The sequence below is a fragment of the Halichoerus grypus genome, chromosome 4 (assembly GCF_964656455.1).
Source record: "Halichoerus grypus chromosome 4, mHalGry1.hap1.1, whole genome shotgun sequence".
Lineage (NCBI taxonomy): Eukaryota > Metazoa > Chordata > Mammalia > Carnivora > Phocidae > Halichoerus > Halichoerus grypus.
Window position 1 is genome coordinate 68392608 of NC_135715.1, and position 20070 is coordinate 68412677.

Below are 20070 nucleotides of genomic sequence, written 5' to 3' on the forward strand. Positions count from 1 at the left end.
TATATTTTCCTTATAAGCAATGGTTCAGTATTTGCTAATGCAGTGATTGGGGTGACTCTGTAGAACAGAACTACTACAAATAACAAGAATCAAATGTACTATGTTAGCAACCCAAAAATCAACAGTTTTAGAACTCTGAAACATTTCTCATGAATACATTTTCCAAAAGGAGACAATTCAAGACTTTTATCTCTACCATCATGGTGGACTTTTTTCTTCCTAAAAGTCAAAGACCATATAAAGTCATATTCTATTTGGCCACCTTCCTTACATTGATAGCTAATGCGCAGAGCTGATACTGTTCTAATGTGATGATTTCATGATAACAAGGTTCTTGTGCCAGCTTCACAATAGCACTCCCAGCAGCAAGTCTCAGACGTGACATATCTGGTTTACTAAAAAATAAGCAAGAAAGAAAGTAAGTTAGAGTTCTAAATGTTTACACAAAAACATTTCTATTTGCTATACCTAATTTTGTAAAAATTCCTGTGGCCAAAAAAAGGATGGAGCACAAACACCCTATTATGTTTACTTAACTTTGGAAGATGGTGTCTAATACTACAAAACTCTTCTCTATACTAAAGTCATTTAATTCCCTCATCCTACACAAAACAGCTTTTAGAGAAGCTTAAAAAAAATCTATTTGTATGTTTAGTTATTGGGTCTAAAGTCTTCCACTATGGATTTTTTATGGATATGTGCTTACTTACAGATTAGGTACAAAAATGTCCTAACTTGTTAATCAAGTCAACTAAAACTAATGTGCTAAGTACAAAAGAAGAATGAAAGCAGGTGTAGTGGAAAACATCACAATTTTTAGTTAGAATTCAACTGTTCAAATATTACCAAGAAGCTCCTTTTAAATTTAAGAAAACTTCTGCTGAATAGGACACACCTCAAAGATTAGTAAACTCTTAACTAATAAATACATCTGAACAATCCTTCCTTATATAGTGATATATTAGATAAATTACAGGGATTTCAGACTGAAAAGGAGGGAAAGTTGTAACTTCTTAACTAGTGCCCCCTATGTTCTTCCACAGTAAAAGATTCAATATTCATGAAACAAGTATGTGTCTACCGTATATACAGCAAGCACTGAGAGTGACATAAAAGACACACTCTTGGTCTTCTAAAATCTAATGATTGAATTGATTTAAGAATCCCCCCTTAACTTTCTTTTTTTTCTTTTTTTTTTTTTTTTAAAGATTTTATTTACTTATTTGACAGAGAGAGACACAGCGAGAGAGGGAACACAAGCAGGGGGAGTGGCAGAGGGAGAAGCAGACTTCCCGCAGAGCAAGGAGCCCAATGCGGGGCTCGATCCCAGGACACTGGGATCATGACCTGAGCCGAAGGCAGACGGTTAACGACTGAGCCACCCAGGTACCCCAACCCCCCCTTAACTTTCTAAGGATCATGTAAAAATACTGACTGAATGCATGCCAGCATTTATAAGGTTCTGTATTCAGTGCATCAACAGCAATATTCCAAGTGGCTATTATATCAACCACCACTAAAGGAAAGTCTGTTTTTCTTACTGGAGCTTATTTTGTATAAAGATAAATAATTAAATTAAATATTTTACAACTAAGTTTTTGAAGACTGAATTTCTATATAAAAACTTGTTTTAAAAGTGAACTAATGTAATTCACATATATTTGCAGAATTCAAATACACATTTGATTTCATTAAAGAATAACATGAATAAAAACAGGTGAAATGAGATCTAAATAAGCCCATAAATAATGACTAATTTAATTATAATAGCTAGACAAGATAAGTATAATCATTATCTCCATTTTATAAATGAAGAAACTGAGACATAAGGAGGTTAAAGTAATTTGCTGGTAAATGGTGGTGTCAGGATTTGAATCCAGGCTCCAGGGTCCACTTTTTCAATCACCATACTAAACTACATCTTTCAAACAAAACAAAGTGCATGCGTTTATATAATTTACATCTAGTACATTTTTAAGTTTGCATATATTTCTACTTCTGGAAATAGATTCAGTAAGTTGTCTTCTACCTAGTGTGTTCTTTTTCCTTTAGACATTAACAAGAACGGAAAACATCAGTTACTAATAAGTTACTAACCATTTTCACACATTAGATATTCAAAAAAGTAAACATCTGTTGTTTAAAAATATTTACAATATATAGCAATACCCTGCCTCTGACATATGACTGCCATTTTGAAATGATCACTGTACAAAAGCATATTACAATAAAAATATATGCACACATACATAGGAATACTACTTTTTTTTGTATTTTATTTTTTTTAATTTTTTACCTTTTTTTATGTTCAATTATAGCCAACATATAGCACATCATTAGTTTTTGATGTAGTGTTCAACTAGCTACTTTCTTAAAAAGAAACTGCACCATTAAACAATTATACCAGATACTGAGATAGTGTGCAATAATTTTGAAATAATAATTACATACCTAATTTTTCCCTGTTCTGTCAAGTCTCCATCACTATGCAATATTGTAGTTAACAATCTTAAGGTAGATGTTCCTGATTTACTGTGATTATTTTTCATTCCAAGGAGCCATCGAACCATCATTTTAATAGCCTGAATCTATTCAAAAGACAAATTGACAAATACAACATTACTACATTTTAAAGAAATTCTGTATCAACCTTAAAAAAAGTGAAATGGTTTTAATGGATGCTTTTTAAGAAAAGGAAAGGAAAAAAGAATCATTCTTTTCTGCATATATCAAGATAACTGGATGTCTTAAAGATGTTTTACCCTCCCACCCAAGCAACTGACAAATGAATGATTTAACTAAAGACTGGTTCTTTTTGTTTTTTTGTTTCCCCATCATAAACTCTATTCTTTAAACTCACAGTAAAATCATGTTAACTTCCCTAGTCAGAAAACTTAATTTCCCAACTGCAAATTATATTCCCATTTTTTGTGCTACATTTTATAATTACGAAGTACTTAAGTACTTCAAACCCTGTTATTGCCTCTCATATTTCCAACAACTCTTTTTGATGGGGTGCATATTACCTCTTTTTCACATATTATCTTAGCTTTTTACAGGTCTATGGCTCAGGAGCTAAGTGGGTCTTGAACAATGGCATGTGGCAGACACTCTTCAGATCCCTTTTCTGGGCCATTTGTTAAGCATGAGCTTAACTGCAGGAAGCCTCCTTCTAGTCCAGTGCTGCTTGACTAAACAAAACTGCTGCTTGATACCAATGCTGAGAAAACAGGTTTATGCTGGAACTCAGAAGCATCAAGCATCATTCCATCAGCTACTCTATAGGTCTACAGAAACAGTATTAGAATCTGAAGCTGGAATAACATGACAAAGTATTTCCTAATATAAAATATAAACCAGTATACACATACATACACAATATGAATGGATTTACACGAAACTACAACTAGAAAAACAGTATTTAATATATTTGTTCCTGGCCTACACACCTTGGACAGTGGATTGAAATGAGGTCTACGTCAGAGACTGTAGATCATTTTAGTAAATCAATACTCTCTACACTAGCGATAAGCCGTCTTTTATGTATTACTTGTAATTCAAGGAATAACAGGTTGAACTTTTTAAAAATCAAAATAAAAAGTTTTATCAAATCCCATGGAAAAGATGAATAGTCTTAAAATAGTCTTAAAACCTAGATGACCATCTTTGCTGAACAGGAGATGCACACAAGAAAATCAGAAATGTCTTCTGCCATTAAAAGGTTGATAACTAAGAAGCAGCAACACGGAGGCAGTTTCAAACACTTTTTTTTCCCCCCAAATCAGATTATGTGCAACTGCCCATAGGGCCCCAGGTTTCTCATTATTGCCCTATACTCTCAGAGTACATGGGATGATGTCATACAATAAATATAAAAACTCGGATGATTTTAATAGCCATATCTTTATAACAGGAATAGAAATTTTAACACTTTTAATGATAATACAATCTAATGAGTGTATTAAAATAAACAGATCTATATGCATATCACTCACTTTGACCATTGTCTCAGGAGAAACTTCTTCATCTGGAACCCAAAGCTTAGTTGTCTTTTTTCCTGGGAGCTGAACAAAAATGAAGAACTTTAAAACATAAATAAGAATTTTCATCTTTAATTAATTTTTAGTGAATGAATGAAATCTTTACCTTCTGCAGTGACAGTCATTACAGATGACTAAAATACCTCAACTATTTCTCAAAAAGGTTCAAAGACTTATCTTCGCTAGCACCCACATAAAGCACTTACACATCCATCAGCAGTTGGTTCTTTTCAGGTGTGAGGTAGGACTGACTTTAACCTCTTACATATACTTCCTAACTTAGCCTTTGAAAATAACGATTCAATTATTTAAGGCGGCTGGCAAGGAGTAGGATAAAAATCAATACACACAAAAAGCGTAGTTCTTAAACAAGGAAAAAGGTATACACAAAATATCTTGAGCAGAAGAAAAATTAGAAAGGTTTGCAGTTGACTGTAGGTAAGAAAGAATATGCACTAGTATCTTCCTACCTAATTCCCACCAAAATGGCAACACACACACACACACACACACACACACAGAAGAGGGCTGGAAAACAAAAAGGTCCAAAAAGAAGACCAGAATCTTTAGAAAAAATTTTAAAACACAAAATATACAGTAAAAATATTAACAGGGCTAGGTTTATATCTCCATAAAAAGCACAGAAGGGAAACATCCTCTAAAAAAGTCAGATTTCTTTTTTCAGCACAATCACAGAATAATCCTGAGATGATAGAGGGGAGGGATTTCAAGATGTACATTTACAGTGGCAGCCAGGAAATTAAAGTAAGGTGACAAAAGAGCTGAACCCAATCTTGGAACACTGGAGATCCAGTGTACTGCCAGCTGACAGGAGTGATTTCCAGAGGCAACCTAGGAAACAAATCAAATAGCAGCTCAGGTAACCCTCTGGCAACAGGATAGGAAGCCCCAACATCCAGAAGGCAAACTCATGAAACGCATATAGCTTAGGATACACTTCCTTTCAGAACTGCCTTCGAAGTAAAAAGTGGAAATAATGAAAAAGCAATCACATTAGAAATGTTCTGATGAAATTTCTGAACTAAGTATATTAAAAAGATCCTGAAAGATTCCATGGGGAAACCTTCCAAAAAAGAAGCAAGAATCAGATCAACTTCAGATTCTCAGCTGCAAGACTAGATGCCAAAAAACAATGTTCTGGATTTTCTGCAGCCAAGTACCTGAAACACAGGATTCTAGTACTCAAGAATAAGGAAAAAAATATTTTTAGCAAGCTAGGACAGAGAGAAAGTTTCCAAATTATAGGCCATTTTGAAAGAATTATTCAAAGATATACTCCACTAAAATATTTAATTCATAAGAAAAAATTCAATCAGCATATATTATTACAAAATAGAAAAAGTTATTATAAATAAAACGAACAAGACTGTCAGATGGTTCAAAAATAATAATATAAAACCAAAATAGATGCAACAAAACCAATGACAGAAAATCTAAAAATAATAGGATGAAAAAATATACTAGTCAAGATAAAAAACATGAAATGGAATATGGATTTAATTAACAGGATATGGAAGTATTTTTTTAAATCTTACACCACAATAAGATATAAAATTCATTTGGACAACCAGCAGAAGAGTATCAAAATAAATCAAAACAAAAATGATTAAAAAAAAGAGTAAAGATAGAAAACTTCACTACCACAGAAGACTTGACTATACCACTTCCAAAAAAACTGATAGATGAAGTTGAGATGAAAAAATGGTAAGTAGAGGAAGCACATACAGAAATATAAGGAAATTAATATAGAGATAAAATATTCAAGGATTAGAAAATAGGGTGCCTGGGTGGCTCAGTGGGTTGGGCGACTGCCTTCCGCTCAGGTCATGATCCTGGAATTACAGGATCGAGTCCCGCATGGGGCTCCCTGCTCAGCAGGGAGTCTGCTTCTCCCTCTGACCCTCCCCCCTCTCGTGCTGCTCTCTCTCTCAAATAAATAAATAAATAAAATCTTTAAAAAAAAAGAAAAGAAAATAATCAAAACTGGCATTCTCTTTTTAAAAAGATTTATTTATTTTATTTTAGAAAGAGAGAGAGAACACGTGTGTGCATGTGTTGGGGGCAGGGGCAGAGAGAGATGGAGAGAGAGTCTCAAGCAGACTCCCCGATGCGGGGTTCGATACCATAGCCTAGCAACTCAGGTAACTCAGCTACTGCTTGAGTGCAGAGCCCGATGTGGGGCACGACACCACAACCCTGAAATCATGACCTGAGCCGAAACCAAGAGTTGGAAACTCAACCAACTGCATCACCCAGGCATCCCCAAAATGGCATTCTTCAGAAATAATTAAAAATAAGGAGAAAAAAGTTTAGCAAGAAAGATGGATAGAAGATCAAAACTATAAAATAATTCTCCAAATCAACCACAAACATAAAAATGTAATTTAAAAAATCAAAGTACCTAGCAAAGTTGTACAAGAAAAATTTTTAAATTTTCTTTACAAAGAAAATTACAAAACTTTAATGAAAGACATCCTGTAGATGAGCAAACAAAGCAATGGTAAAGAACAGAGGCTATACACCCTATGACTGGTAACAATGCAGAGGACTGAAAGAAAGAGAGGTTACTCAATAACTTTTGATGGGAAATTTGGTTGTCCTACGGGAAGTAAAAAGAAATGAAATCCTTAAGTTACAGCATACAAACAAACAAATCAATTCCAGATGGATTAAATTTTTTAAGTGTGAAAAGAAAATCTTAAAACTTTTAGAACATATGGGAGACTATTTTTATGACACTAGAGTAGGGAAGGATTTCTTAAGGATGTAAAAAGCACTAACTACAAAAGAAAGGAATGATAAATTTAGCTACGTTAAAATTAATAACTTTTGTTCAAAGGACACCATAAAAGGAGTATAAAGACACACCATAAATGAGATTTTATTCATCTTTTATGAAGATATTGCAACATATACCTGAAAAAGTATTAATGTGTGAAGATTACCTATGAGGAAAAGACAAAAAGCTAGGGAAAAAAAGGCAAAAGACCTCAAAAGGAATTTCATAAAGAGGCAACATGAATGGTGACTAGACATAAAAAATCAGTAACCAGAGAAATGCAAATTAAGACTATAATGAGACACTATTTTCCAACTTTTAGATGGGCAAAAATTAAAAGATCTGACACTAATGGGTACAATATACTGCTAATAAAAAAATAAGTTTTAACAATGATTTTGACAAGTAATTCAGGAATAAAACGAAAAGTTAAATGTGTGTAGACACTGTTATTCATCAATTTCACTCGTATAAATATAACCTAGAGAAATTCTTGCTCATTTGCATCATGAGGCCTCTCTAAGAACCTTCACAGGAGCACTGTTCTAAAGAGGAAAGAAATGGAAATATTCCAAATGTCCACTAAGAGAATAAATATAAGAAATTTCACACAGTGATATATAATACAGAGTAATGAATCACACACAGCTAGATGTAATAACAAGGGAGGGTTATTCTAAGAAACAAATGTGTAATGATAAAGGCAAGTCAGCCAAGAATATGTATGGTATAACTCATAAACCTCAAGAATAAGCAAAATTAAACAAGTATGTTACTCAGAGACATATATGTGCTAAAGTGGTGTTCTGTTCTAGTTAGGGAATAACAAATCCCAATTCAACACAGTAGTTACCTGGGGCAGAGAAGAAACAAAAAGAAAAGTTTGGAAAGTAATAAACCAGGAGCTAACAGTTCATAAATGTTCACTGTATTATTATAAAACAAGTTACACAAATGTTAAATATATATTCCTTTATACATATCAAATATAACATTAAAATAAGACAAATTAATGGGTTAAAAGAGGTGAAAGTTCTGTTCTGGCAAGAGCTGATTAGGTTTTTTGAACCTATCTTCCATTGGAACAAATGGAAAGGCTGGATAAAAGATCTTTTTAAAAATCAATGTGAAGGTGATAAAAAAGCTACCAAAGCAGTGAGAATTTGCAAGGCAACGTTTCAAAAGAGGAGACAAATCAAGATTTGAGTATGGCCCTAGGATTGCTTTTCTCATACAAACAATACCTGATTCTGAAAGTGAAAGAGACTTACAGGTTGAGTAATGTTTTCATCACTGTCACAGAGCAGGAAGGAAAAAAACTGGAATTCTGGGCCCAATAAAGAACAAAGTCCCGGGCGCCTGGGTGGCTCAGTTGGTTAAGCGACTGCCTTCGGCTCAGGTCATGATCCTGGAGTCCCTGGATCGAGTCCCGCATTGGGCTCCCTGCTCGGCAGGGAGTCTGCTTCTCCCTCTGACCCTCCCCCCTTTCATGTGCTTGCTCTCTCTCATTCTCTCTCTCTCAAATAAATAAATAAAAAATCTTTAAAAAAAAAAAAAAAAAAAGAACAAAGTCCCTGTTAAACACCCTTGAGTTCCGGGTGGCTCCCTAACAAATATACCCTACACATAAGGTGACCAGAAAAAGAATCAGCCTGTCAAAAACTGAAGCCCAGCTTCCAGTCAGTGCATTCTTGCCTGGACCAAACTGATCTGACAATAGCTCCACTACCTGTCAGAAGGAAAAGTAAGTCATCTGCAGAAGAATTACAAAATCATTCAGGTCCTCAAATTATCTGTAACATTTTTCATATGAAAAGTCTACCATGCAATCAAAAATAACATGTGTGGGTGCCTGGGTGGCTCAGTCAGTTAAGAGTCTACCTTCGGCTCGGGTCGTGATCCCAGGGTCCTGGGATCAAGTCCCACATCAGGCTCCTTGCTCAGTGGGGAGCCTGCTTGTCCCTCTGCCTGCTGTTCCCCCTGCTTGTGCTCTCTTTAAAAAACAAAAAAACGTGTATAAGAAAAGATTTTACCAAAAAATAAGAGAAAAAGCAGACAAGACAAAGAGAGCCACAGGAGGTCTAGAAATTAAGGCTGATATAAACGTTAACTTAATTAAAGAAGTTCAACAATTAAATGACAAGATAGAGAATTCTGGCAGGGAACTAAAAGCTATATTAAAAACTACAAAGAAATTATAAAATTGAAATATAAAATAAGTGTAATTAAGAATTCAACGCATGGGCTTAACATAGGATTAGACAAATATGAAGAGTGAATTAGTAAATTCAAATGCAGGTCAGAAGAAAACAAAAAATGATGCATGAACACGGAGAAAAGTACATAAAGGTGCCAAACAGCTGGATCACAGCAAAAGAAACTGTATGTTTTGAGTGTGTAATTAGAACTCCAGTAAGAGAGGAAAGAGAACATGAAACAAAACTATTCAGAACATCAAAGCTATACATTCAAGAAGAACTACAAGCCCCAAGTAGGATAAATACAAAGAAAAGCACACCCAGACACATCATTGTGAAACTGGAGCCAATGCAAAATAGAAAAGATTATTCAAAGCAAAAGGAAAACCTTCAAAGGAACAAGACTCTCAGCCGATTTCAAGAGAAAAGATAAGAAAATGGAAAATAATGGTATAATATTTTCAAATTACTGAGGGGAGGAAATATACCACACTAGAATTCTAAACCTGGACAAAATATCCTTTAAAAAATGAAGGCAAAGTAAAGACATTTTCAGGCAAATAAAAACCGAGAGACTGCATCAGCAGTAATCCACACTAAAAGAAATACTTCTTTTAATTCTTCAAGTATAGAGAAAATCATCACATAGACAAAAAGGAATGAAAAAAGAAGAGAAAAGGGAAAAGATGTTGGTAAATCTAAATAAACACTAACTGTAGAAAATATAATAGTAATGGTCCTGTGTGAACAAGAGCACAAAAAGTATAAGGAAACAAAGGGAATTAAAGTATGCTAAGGTTCCTAAAATACTGAACCTGCTGTCCTGAAAGTTTAAGACAGACTAATTGATACTGGTGTTCAGAAGTCAAGGGAGAACGCTGTATCCTCTAGGACAACCACTAAAAGAATAGGAAAATGTAAAAACCAAGTCAGTAAAGGGGAAAATGGAATAAAAATATTTAATCAAAAACAAGGAAAGAAAGAAGAGTAAAATGAAAAGAGAACTGATAAAACAAACTGAAAATAAAAACCAGATGGCAGGGGTGCCTGGGTGGCTCAGTAATTAAGCATCTGCCTTCCACTCAGGTCATGATCCCAGGCTCCTGGGATTGAGCCCCGCGTCGGGCTCCCTGCTCTGCGGGAAGCCTGCTTCTCCCTCTCCCACTCCCCCTGTTTGTGTTCCCTCTCTCGCTGTCTCTCTCTCTGTCAAAAAATAAATAAAATCTTTAAAAAAAAAAACATAAAAAACAGATGGCGAATTAACCCAAATCACTATTTACATTACATATAAACAGACTAAAAAATAAAAGACAAAGTTGAAAGAAGCATGTCAGAACTAGGTTCAGTGCAGTGTCATATATATGCCATTTAGATGAAGTTTTCAAGTCCTCTATTGGGTACTATTAGTCCATCCTTCCCTCTGAGACTGAGAAGAAGATAAAAATGTCCATTATCACCACTTCTATTGTTTTGAAGGTCCTGGCCAAGGTATGAGGAAGAAAAAGAAAGAAAAGGCATTAAAAGAATGGAAAAGAAAAAAAGAAGCTGTCTTTATGAACAAATGACATGACTGTGAAAAGAGAAAACCCCCCAAATGCAAGAACTCGTAGAATTAAAAATTGCCTTTAACAAGATCCTAGGGTAAAAGTCAATATAAAAATGAAGTAACTTCATATCCATATGCCAACAAAACGCAGTTAGAAAATAAATATTAAAAATTTTATTACCTATAATAGTATCGAACAACATAAAATGCCTAGGAACATACTTAAGAAAGCTAAGACATCTACACAGAAACTTAGAAACATTATCCAGGGATATTGAAGACTAAGGCATACCATCTTCATGAAACAGAAAGCTCAGGATTAGAATACCATGTTCACAGAGTGAAAGGTGGTATTATGACGATGATGCCTGAAATTTATAATTCAACACCAGCCCTATCAAAATTCCAGCCAGGTATGTATATATGTTGGGTTGGAGTGGTACAGGGAGAAGTGTCATGCTGATTCTAAAATTTAGACAGAAACAAAACAAAATAAAACAATTTAGATAGAAATGCGAAAGGCTAACAATAATCAAAACAACCTTGAAAAAGATAATGGATGACGATGATGAAGCAGCGGTAATAGCAGCAGTTGTCACTGAAGGCATCTGCAAGGCTTAAGCTACTAGATAGCAAAACCTGTCAAAGCACTCTTGAGAAAGAACAACAAAGCTGGACATATCATGTTCCCGGATTTCAAACTATACTACAAAACTACAGTAATCAAAACAGTATGGTACTGGCATGAAAACAGACACAGAGATCAACAGAACAGAACAGGGAGCCCAGATATAAACCCATGTACATATGGTCAATTAATTTATGACACAGGAGGCAAGAATATGCAGTGGGGAAAGGACAGCCTCTTCAATAAAGAGTGTTGGAAAAACCGGACAGCTACATGCAAAAAAATGAAACTGGACCTCTATCTTACACCACATACAAAAACAAATTCAAAAGGGAAAAAGATTTAGATATAAGACCTGAAATCATAAAACTTCTAGAAAACACAGGTAGTAGGCTCTTTTACATCAGTCTTAGCAATATGTTTTCGGAACAGTCTCCCCAGGCAAGGGCAACAAACACTAAAATAAACAGACAATATCAAACTAAAAATCTTTTCCATAGCAAAGGAATCATCAACAAAAAGAAAAGGCAACCTACTGAATAGGAAAAGATATTTGCAAATCATACATCAGATAAGGGGTTAATATCCAATATATATAAAGAACCTATACGACTTGACAGCAAAAAACACAACCCAATTAAATAATGGGCAGAGAGGGTGCCTGGGTGGCTCAGTCGGTTAAGCGTCTGCCTTCAGTTCAGGTCATGATCCTGGAGTCCCAGGATAGAGCCCCACATTGGGCTCCCTGCTCTGCGGGGAGTCTGCTTCTCCCTCTGACCCTTCCCCCTCTTGTGCTTTCTCTCTCTCTCAAATAAGTAAAAAAAATCTTTTTTAAAAATGTTTAAAAAAAAATAATGGGCAGAGGGCTTGAATAGACAATTTTTCTGAAGAAGACATACAGATGGCCCACAGGCACATGAGAAGATGCTCAACATCACTAATCATCAATGAAATGCAAATCAAAACCACAATGAGATACAACCTCACACCTATCAGACTGGCTAGTATCAAAGATACATGGAATAGACTGGTAGGGCCCAGAGGCAGGGGTAGGTGGGCAAAATGGCTGAATGGGGTCAAAGGTACAAAATTCCAGTTATGAAATAAATAAGTCATGGAATGTAATGTACAGCATGGTGACTACAGTTATTGTGTATTTGATAAGTTGCTAAGATAGTGAATCTTTAAATTAGATTTTTCACAAGAAAAAAAATTTTTAACTGTGTGGGATGGATACTAACTAGGCTTATTGTGGTGATCGTTTCACAATATATAAAATATTGAATCATTATGTTATACACATCAAAATAATATAATGTTATGGGACGCCTGGGTGGATCAGTCAGTCAGGCGTCTACCTTCGGCTCAGGTCATGATCCCAGAATCCTGGGATCGAGTCCCGCATGGGGCTCCTTGCTCTGCAGGTAGCCTGCTTCCCCCTCTGCCTGCCGCTCCCCCTGCTTGTGCACACGCTCTCTCTCTCTCTCTCCCTGTGACAGGTAAATGAATAAAAGCTTAAAAAAAAAAAAAAAAAACTAAAAAAAAAAAAAATGTTATATGTCAATTCTAGCTCAATAAAAAAAATTAAAGGACAACTTAAAAGACAACCTACAGAATGGAAGAAATAAATGCAAACCATGTGTCTGACAAGACACCTGTATCTAGAATATATAAAGAACTATTAACGCTCAAAAAAAATATAACCTAAAAAATGAGCAAAGGACTTGTATAGTCTTTGCTCCAAAAAAGATACACAAATGGCTAATAAGTACATCAAAAGATGCTCAACATCATTAGAAAAACGCAAATCAAAACCAAAATGAGATACCACTTCACACTCACCAGGATGGCTATAATCAAATTAACAGAAAATAATAAGTTGGCGAGGATGAGGAGAAATTGGAACTTTCATACACTGCTGGTAGGAAGGTAAAATGGTGTAGCCTCTGTGGAACACAATTTGTCAGTTCCTCAAAAAGTTAAACACAGAATTACCATATAATCCAGCAAAGGTATATACCTAGGAATATATCTAAAGAACTAAACACAGGTATTCAAACAAATACTCAAACACAAAATTCATAGCAGCACTTTTCACAGTATTCAAAAGGTGGAAACAACCTAAATGCTCATCAATGAATGAATGGATAAACAAATTGTGATAAATATATACAACAGAATATTATTCAGCCATAAAACGGAATGAAGTACTAATACATATTACAATGTGGATGAACCTCAAAAACATTATCATGTTATTGATACATGACAGAAGAATGACACAAAAAGTCACATATTGTATGATTCCATTTATAAAAAACATTCAGAATAGTTAAATCCATTAAGACAAACAGGAGATTGGTGGTTGCCCAGGGCTGGGGGAAATGAGGTATGACTGCTTAATGAAAATGATCTGGAAATAGATAGAGGTGGTAGTCACAAAAACTGTGAATGTACTAAAATGTGACTGAAATTAACCATTTTATGTTATGTGAATTTCACCTCAATTTAAAAAAAAAAATGCAGCAGGGAAGACAGTCTTTTCAATAAATGGTGCGGGGTCAGATGGAAATAAAACAATGAATCTTGACATTTATCACATACCACATATAAAAATCAATTCTAAATAGATTATATAGCTAAATGTGAAAGTTAAATAAATAAAGCTTCTGGAACAACACTGTCTAACAGAACTTTGAAATGTTGGAAATGTTCTGTGCTGTCCAACACTAGCAATATGTGGCTAATGAGCACTTGAAATGTGTGAATACATTTACAATTATATTTAGTTTAAACTTAAATAGCTACATGTGGTTAGAGGCTTGTATATTACCATACTTCTAGAAAATAATATAGGGACTATTTTCACAACCTTGGGGTAGACAAAAAAGACAAGTACTAACTAAAAAGAAAATAATGGGCTTTGTTAAAATTAAGAACTTTTTAAGTTTTTTTTAAAGATTTTATTTATTTATTTGATAGCACACAAGCAGGGAGGGGGAGGGGCAGAGGAAGAGTGAGAAGCAGGCTCCCTGATGAGCAGGGAGCTGGATGCGGAACTCAATCCCAGGACCCTGAGATCATGACCTAAGCTAAAGGCAGACCGCTTAACCAACTAAGCCACCCAGGCGCCCAAATTAAGAACTTCTGTTCATCAAAAAACTCCACTAAGAGAGTGAGAGAGCAAGTTACAAAGTGGGAAAAGGTATCTGCTAAACATACTGCCAACAGGATACATAAGGAAATCTTAAGAGTGAATAAAAGAGACTGACAATTTAATAGAAAAATGTGGAAAAGGCTTGAGCAGACACTTAATAAAAGAGGACAGCCAAAATATCAATACATATATGAAAAAGTGCCTAAGGGTATACTATTCATTACACATTCACATAATGGCTAAAATGTTAAAGATTGGCATATCTAGTACAGTCAAGGAAATGGTACAACTAGAACTTTCATTCAGCACATACAAGAAATGTTAATTGGTATAATCACTTTGAAAAACAATTTGGCAAAAAAAAAAAAAGAAAGAAAGAAAAACAATTTGGCAAAACGTACTAAAACAACTTATACAGGGGTCCCTGGGTGGCTCAGTTGGTTGAGTTGTCCGACTCTTGGTATTGGCTCAGGTCATGATCTCAGGGTTGTGAGATCGAGCCCTGTATTGGGCTTCTCAATCAGCAGGGAGTCTGCTTGAGATTCTCTCCATCTCCCTCCCCTCCTCCCCGCTTCCCTGACTCGTGCATGAATGCATGCTTTCTATCTCTCTAAAATAAATAAATAAATCTTTAAAAAAAAATAAAACAACTTATACATACTCTAAGATACAGCATTACACTACAACAGAAATGCATACATTAGCGCACAAAATGATGTAAAGGAGTATTTGTAACAACTGTATGCATTTAATATTGGAAATAACCTAATGTCTAGCAAGAGAACAGATTCATGGTATATATGAACAATGGAATACTCTATAGCAACAAAAACGAACAAACCACTAATATACAACAGGATGGGTTTATCTCACAAATGTAATACTGAGTGAAGGAAGCCAGACATAAAAAATTTACTCTATATGATTCCATTTATAAAAGTTCAAAAATAGGTAAAACTAATCTTTGGTGTTAGAAGTCAGGATAATAGTTATCTTCAGGGAGAATGGAGGGGATAATAATAAGAAAAAGACACAGGAGCTTTTGGGGGCTGGTAATATTCTATTTCTTTACCTGGATTGTCAGTTGGTCAAAAATGTTAACTTTGTGATAACTCAAGGAACCATACCCTTAAAAAGTGTACACTTGTCTGATACATTTTATCTCAACAAAATTTTTTCATTAAAGAAAACAAAACACAGTAAGGATTCAGAAAACTTTAAACACATGATTAACATACATGACTTAAAGAACATATGAAATACTGTACTTAAGGGGAAGAAAACTGAGAGACACAGCTAAAGAACACAGCCAGAGACAATGGTAATTAACACAGGAGCCACTTGTCTTCAAATTACAGGGCTCTAGTCAACTAAAGTTAAACAGTCACAAATCATTAGAGATCTAATACATACAATTATCTTGACTATAATCTCCACAAAGTATTTTTCCATAACAAATTTGTTTAAAAGTATTAATAGTATTAAAGCATATTAAGAATGACAGATATGAAACATGTAGTAATATAGCTATACATTGCAAGAACTGTATTTTAAGAGGAGAAACTATCTTATACTTTTTTTAATTCTCCAAAGAACCCAGTACAGTGCTGAGCACACTATAGACACAAAACTGATGGTTACGTATGTGTCTGCACAGGCACATTTGCGTGTGTGTGTACACATAAACATGCACACACATACATAAAACTCCATTTGACTGTAAGGCATCAGTTCTCCCACACCCAAACAAGCACTGCTCCAAAGACAAATGGAAGACAGACAAAATCACTATTTCTTTCCTAATGTTTTCTCCCAGTGCTCTTTTAATTCTCTACTACATGAAGAGAAAGAAACAACTACTGTCATGACAACCATACTGTGAACTAGCCTGTCAGTCTTCACATTTTTTAAAATAGATGTTATTATAAAAAATTAACCTACTGTAAAGATGAAAAAGAACCAAATGATATTTTGTATTTATCAAGGAATGCATTGCAGGTTACATGCCTACGCTCAACTAAAGAGATGTTTCAATGTTGTTCTACTGGAGGTGACAGCATGTTAAAAAAGATAGGAAACCTAAAAGAAGGCAGCCAAATGGAAGTGTTATTTGCATCATTTCACTTCTCTCTTTTTTTTTTTTTTTTAATTTTTTTTTTTTTAAGATTTTATTTATTTATTCATGAGAGACAGAGAGAGGCAGAGGGAGAAGCAGGCTCCCAAGGAGCAGAGAGCCTGATGCGGGACTCGATCCCAGGACCCTGGGATCATGACCTGAGCCGAAGGCAGACGCTTAACCATCTGAGCCACCCAGGCGCCCCCACTTCTCTCTTTGTTGAATAAAATTTTAGAAGATAACACTAAGAACACAGGTCAAAAAAATATCAATTACCCGGTCATTCATGAGAAGATCTTTCACAATGAAAGTAGCTACCAAGGACTTCAAAGGAGCAGCAAATTGATCAGGTGCAAGGAGAGCAATATGCCCAATAGTAACCAACGGTGTTATGAGATGTTCCAGGTTGCTTGGATCTAGGCTCTTATGCAGAGGCTAAAAATGAGAAAAGAAAACACATTCAACTCTATAAATATGCAAATAAACTATTCACATATTTCATGTTCAAATAACAAAAAAAATTACAGCGGTTTCAAGACATATACATGGTGTTAAGTAGTAGCTTAAGCTTACATTTAAATTTCTATAGGTTATTTATGTCTAAAAGGCATCACATTTAAATATTGTCAGGTTTTGCCCAAGTTGTATCTTAGAAGTAGGTAAAAAAAAAAATTTCAGCATGGAGAATCATATTATGTATATTTTATGACCACATTACATGAATATGGGAGACTGCTAGGGCTCAGCAATATCCACTTTTGTTCTACTTCCTGGGCAAAAGGATGGCTATACATGCAGCGTCCTCGGCAGCTAGATGAGAATATGTGAATAAGCTCTGGTTAACAGACTGGGGGTAAAAGTGAGGTATGCCATGCCCACACTGAGGCAAGTATGAGAAGTGTATCTTCTCCATATTCTCTCTCTTTACTCACTGGCAGGCTTAATACCAAGGATCCAGTGGGACTTAAAGAGAAGCTACTTGTCAAAAAAAGTCTATGGGACTAAACCACTGATTAGAATGCAATCTAAACACCCAACTGGACTTTTTTTCAGGAGCCAGAAATAAGCTTTTATTATACAGAGTCACATGCATTTGTGTGGATTTTTATAACATCAAATATTAAGTACCGCAACTAATGAAATTATTTTTATTATTCTGATAGAAAACCCAATCATTAATACACATTTTGCCATGACAAAAGAATGAGACTCTTCGTATGCCCATATAGAATATCTAAAATGTAATGTTAAATTTTTAAAATAGAGAAACCAGAAGAGTGACTATAGTATATTATCACTGTCATAAGCAGAAAGGGAAGGGGACAAAATGTATGTATTTGATTGCGTGTGTGTGTGCGCACATATGTATGTGTATTATGTTACTTGTATGTGAATAAATACTCTCCAGAAAAGTATCTTAGAAACTGGTAACACTGGTTACCTCTGGGAATGAGAACTGGGTGGCTAGGTACACAGGGCTGAGGTGGAGGAGAAAACTTACTATTTTACTATTTGGATTTGTTTTGTGTCTTTTGATTTGGAAGCAAGTAAATATATTATTAAAAATTTTAGTAACACTTTTAATAGAGTCGATGCTGTCCTCCCATACTGAACACCAAAAATTCTAGGCTCAAAAAACAATACTAAACTGTTCTTTCCCAACATATTAGAGTAATGTGAGGCTTCATTTAATCAAAAGTATATTTAAATGAGTTTGCATCTTGCTATTCTTGATGACTTCCCTCAATACTTCCATTGTACACAAATGCCACCTTGTTTACATTATAAATAAAAATATGACCATGTAGTTTTTTTCAATAATGAGTGTGACAATTTTACACAAGAAGATAATAAAGTCATTTCTGGAAAAGCAAAATTAATAGTCAGACCCTGGATTAATAGCAATCTCATGAAGGCCAGACAAGACAGCTCTATGAAACCTTTTCTCAGAAAGCTAGCAAACCTATACATTATAGCAGAAGGGTTACAGATTAGGTTATGGTAAAGATAAAATATCAGATATATAATATCAAAATGAAAATAAAAGTACCCTACAAATTCAAGTTATTATCAGCATTATCCTGCTCCTTATCACCACTGAAAGGAGATTAATCAAGAAAAACAAAAGCTTTCTAAATCAACATGAATTCATTAAAGTCATTCTGATATACAAAAACAGACCACAGAAAATACCTTCCCCCCAAAATGCACAAAATTTAAAATAAATTATTTGCTATATACAGCAAGAGGATATATGATAAAGACAACTACTTTTCTTCCTTGTTCAGGTCTTTAGCATAATACATGAAAAGATGAAAAAGTTAACATAAATGTTTCTAAAACAGTAGCTTCAGCATAATTTCCGAACTGTTTTGATTTCATTCAAGGCTCCTGAACTAAAATTACAAGTTTGGATTTTATGTAAAAATGCTAAGTATCTAATAAGAATACTAAAGATAGCCCCAGATTACAGTATATTAAAATAAAATGAAATGCTTAGAAAGGGTAATAGTAACTTAAAGGGTAGAAAAAATAATATGAAATATATATTTAAAAAACACAATTTAATCTGACATAAAATTAGGTCAGTGATTATATAAGTATAAATTTGTTTGTTTTATATACCAATTATATTACTATACCAATTAGTACTGACAAAATTCCACATACTTCAGCAGTATCTCATAAACAGAACTCTAATTTTCAAAACTGTAAACTGACAGAATCATCTATTACCTATTATCAATAAGTACGATTTTATATGTAATTACTTATTACCAAAAAAGTTTCCTAACCCTAAATGTATAATGTCAAAAAATATTACACAATTGTTTGATTTCTGAACTTGTTAGTACTAAACATCTGAATAATCAGATATTTTCATATTTTAACCACTCATCAAAATTGATTATACTGATTCAAATTCTGACAACATACTATAAAATGATACAGCTCCAAATGTGAACATTCTATAAAATCATTAATATGTGTTTTTTAACTATAACATACGAAACAAACAATTTTTTTTCTTTTTACCTCAAATATCTGTGCAAACTGGGTCTCTTTACTAGAAAATATCGCATGGATACAATGAATGGCATATTTGGCTTGGCGGGGGGGTCCTTTTTTAGATTTGTGATGTAAAACAGGAAGCAAAGCTCTAAAAAAAAAAGAAAGAAAGAAAAACAATAAACCAGAAAAATCAGCAAGACTCCACTAGATACGTGACCATTTGTATTTTTTTAGGTAATGTTTTGTAAGAACAAAAAAAATCTACCTGAACTCATTTTCAATGGTCTCTAATTTGCTTCATAAACAGCTACATTAAAAATATAATCCAAATACAAGGGGTTTTTTCCCTCCTTTTTACTTAACAATTCTAAACAGAAACATGGATGGTAACCCATTTCTTCTTAATGTCAATCCCATTAGTCTTTTCTTTTTTATTCTCACTGCTATCACTCCAGCTAAGCTGCTGCCACCTTATACATAAGACCACTATAATGGGACCTAAACTGTTTTTCAAGTCTCTCCCCGCTCTGATTCATCTTTCACTTCATACCAGCACAACCTACATAAACGGAA

The 20070-nt window shown here is 34.4% G+C and overlaps 1 protein-coding gene across 7 annotated transcripts in view; it reads right to left on the minus strand.

The window, feature by feature from the left end:
* Positions 1-20070, minus strand: part of PDS5B (PDS5 cohesin associated factor B) — a 193367-nt gene that overhangs the window by 33680 nt on the left and 139617 nt on the right. For all 7 annotated transcript variants that reach the window (XM_078070475.1, XM_078070474.1, XM_078070476.1 and 4 more), the window contains exons 20-24: positions 19522-19645; positions 16762-16920; positions 3996-4064; positions 2452-2588; positions 272-395 (exon numbers count right to left, since the gene is read on the minus strand). In XM_078070475.1, coding sequence (XP_077926601.1) covers positions 272-395; positions 2452-2588; positions 3996-4064; positions 16762-16920; positions 19522-19645 — 613 coding nt within the window. The remainder of the gene's footprint in view (positions 1-271; positions 396-2451; positions 2589-3995; positions 4065-16761; positions 16921-19521; positions 19646-20070) is intronic.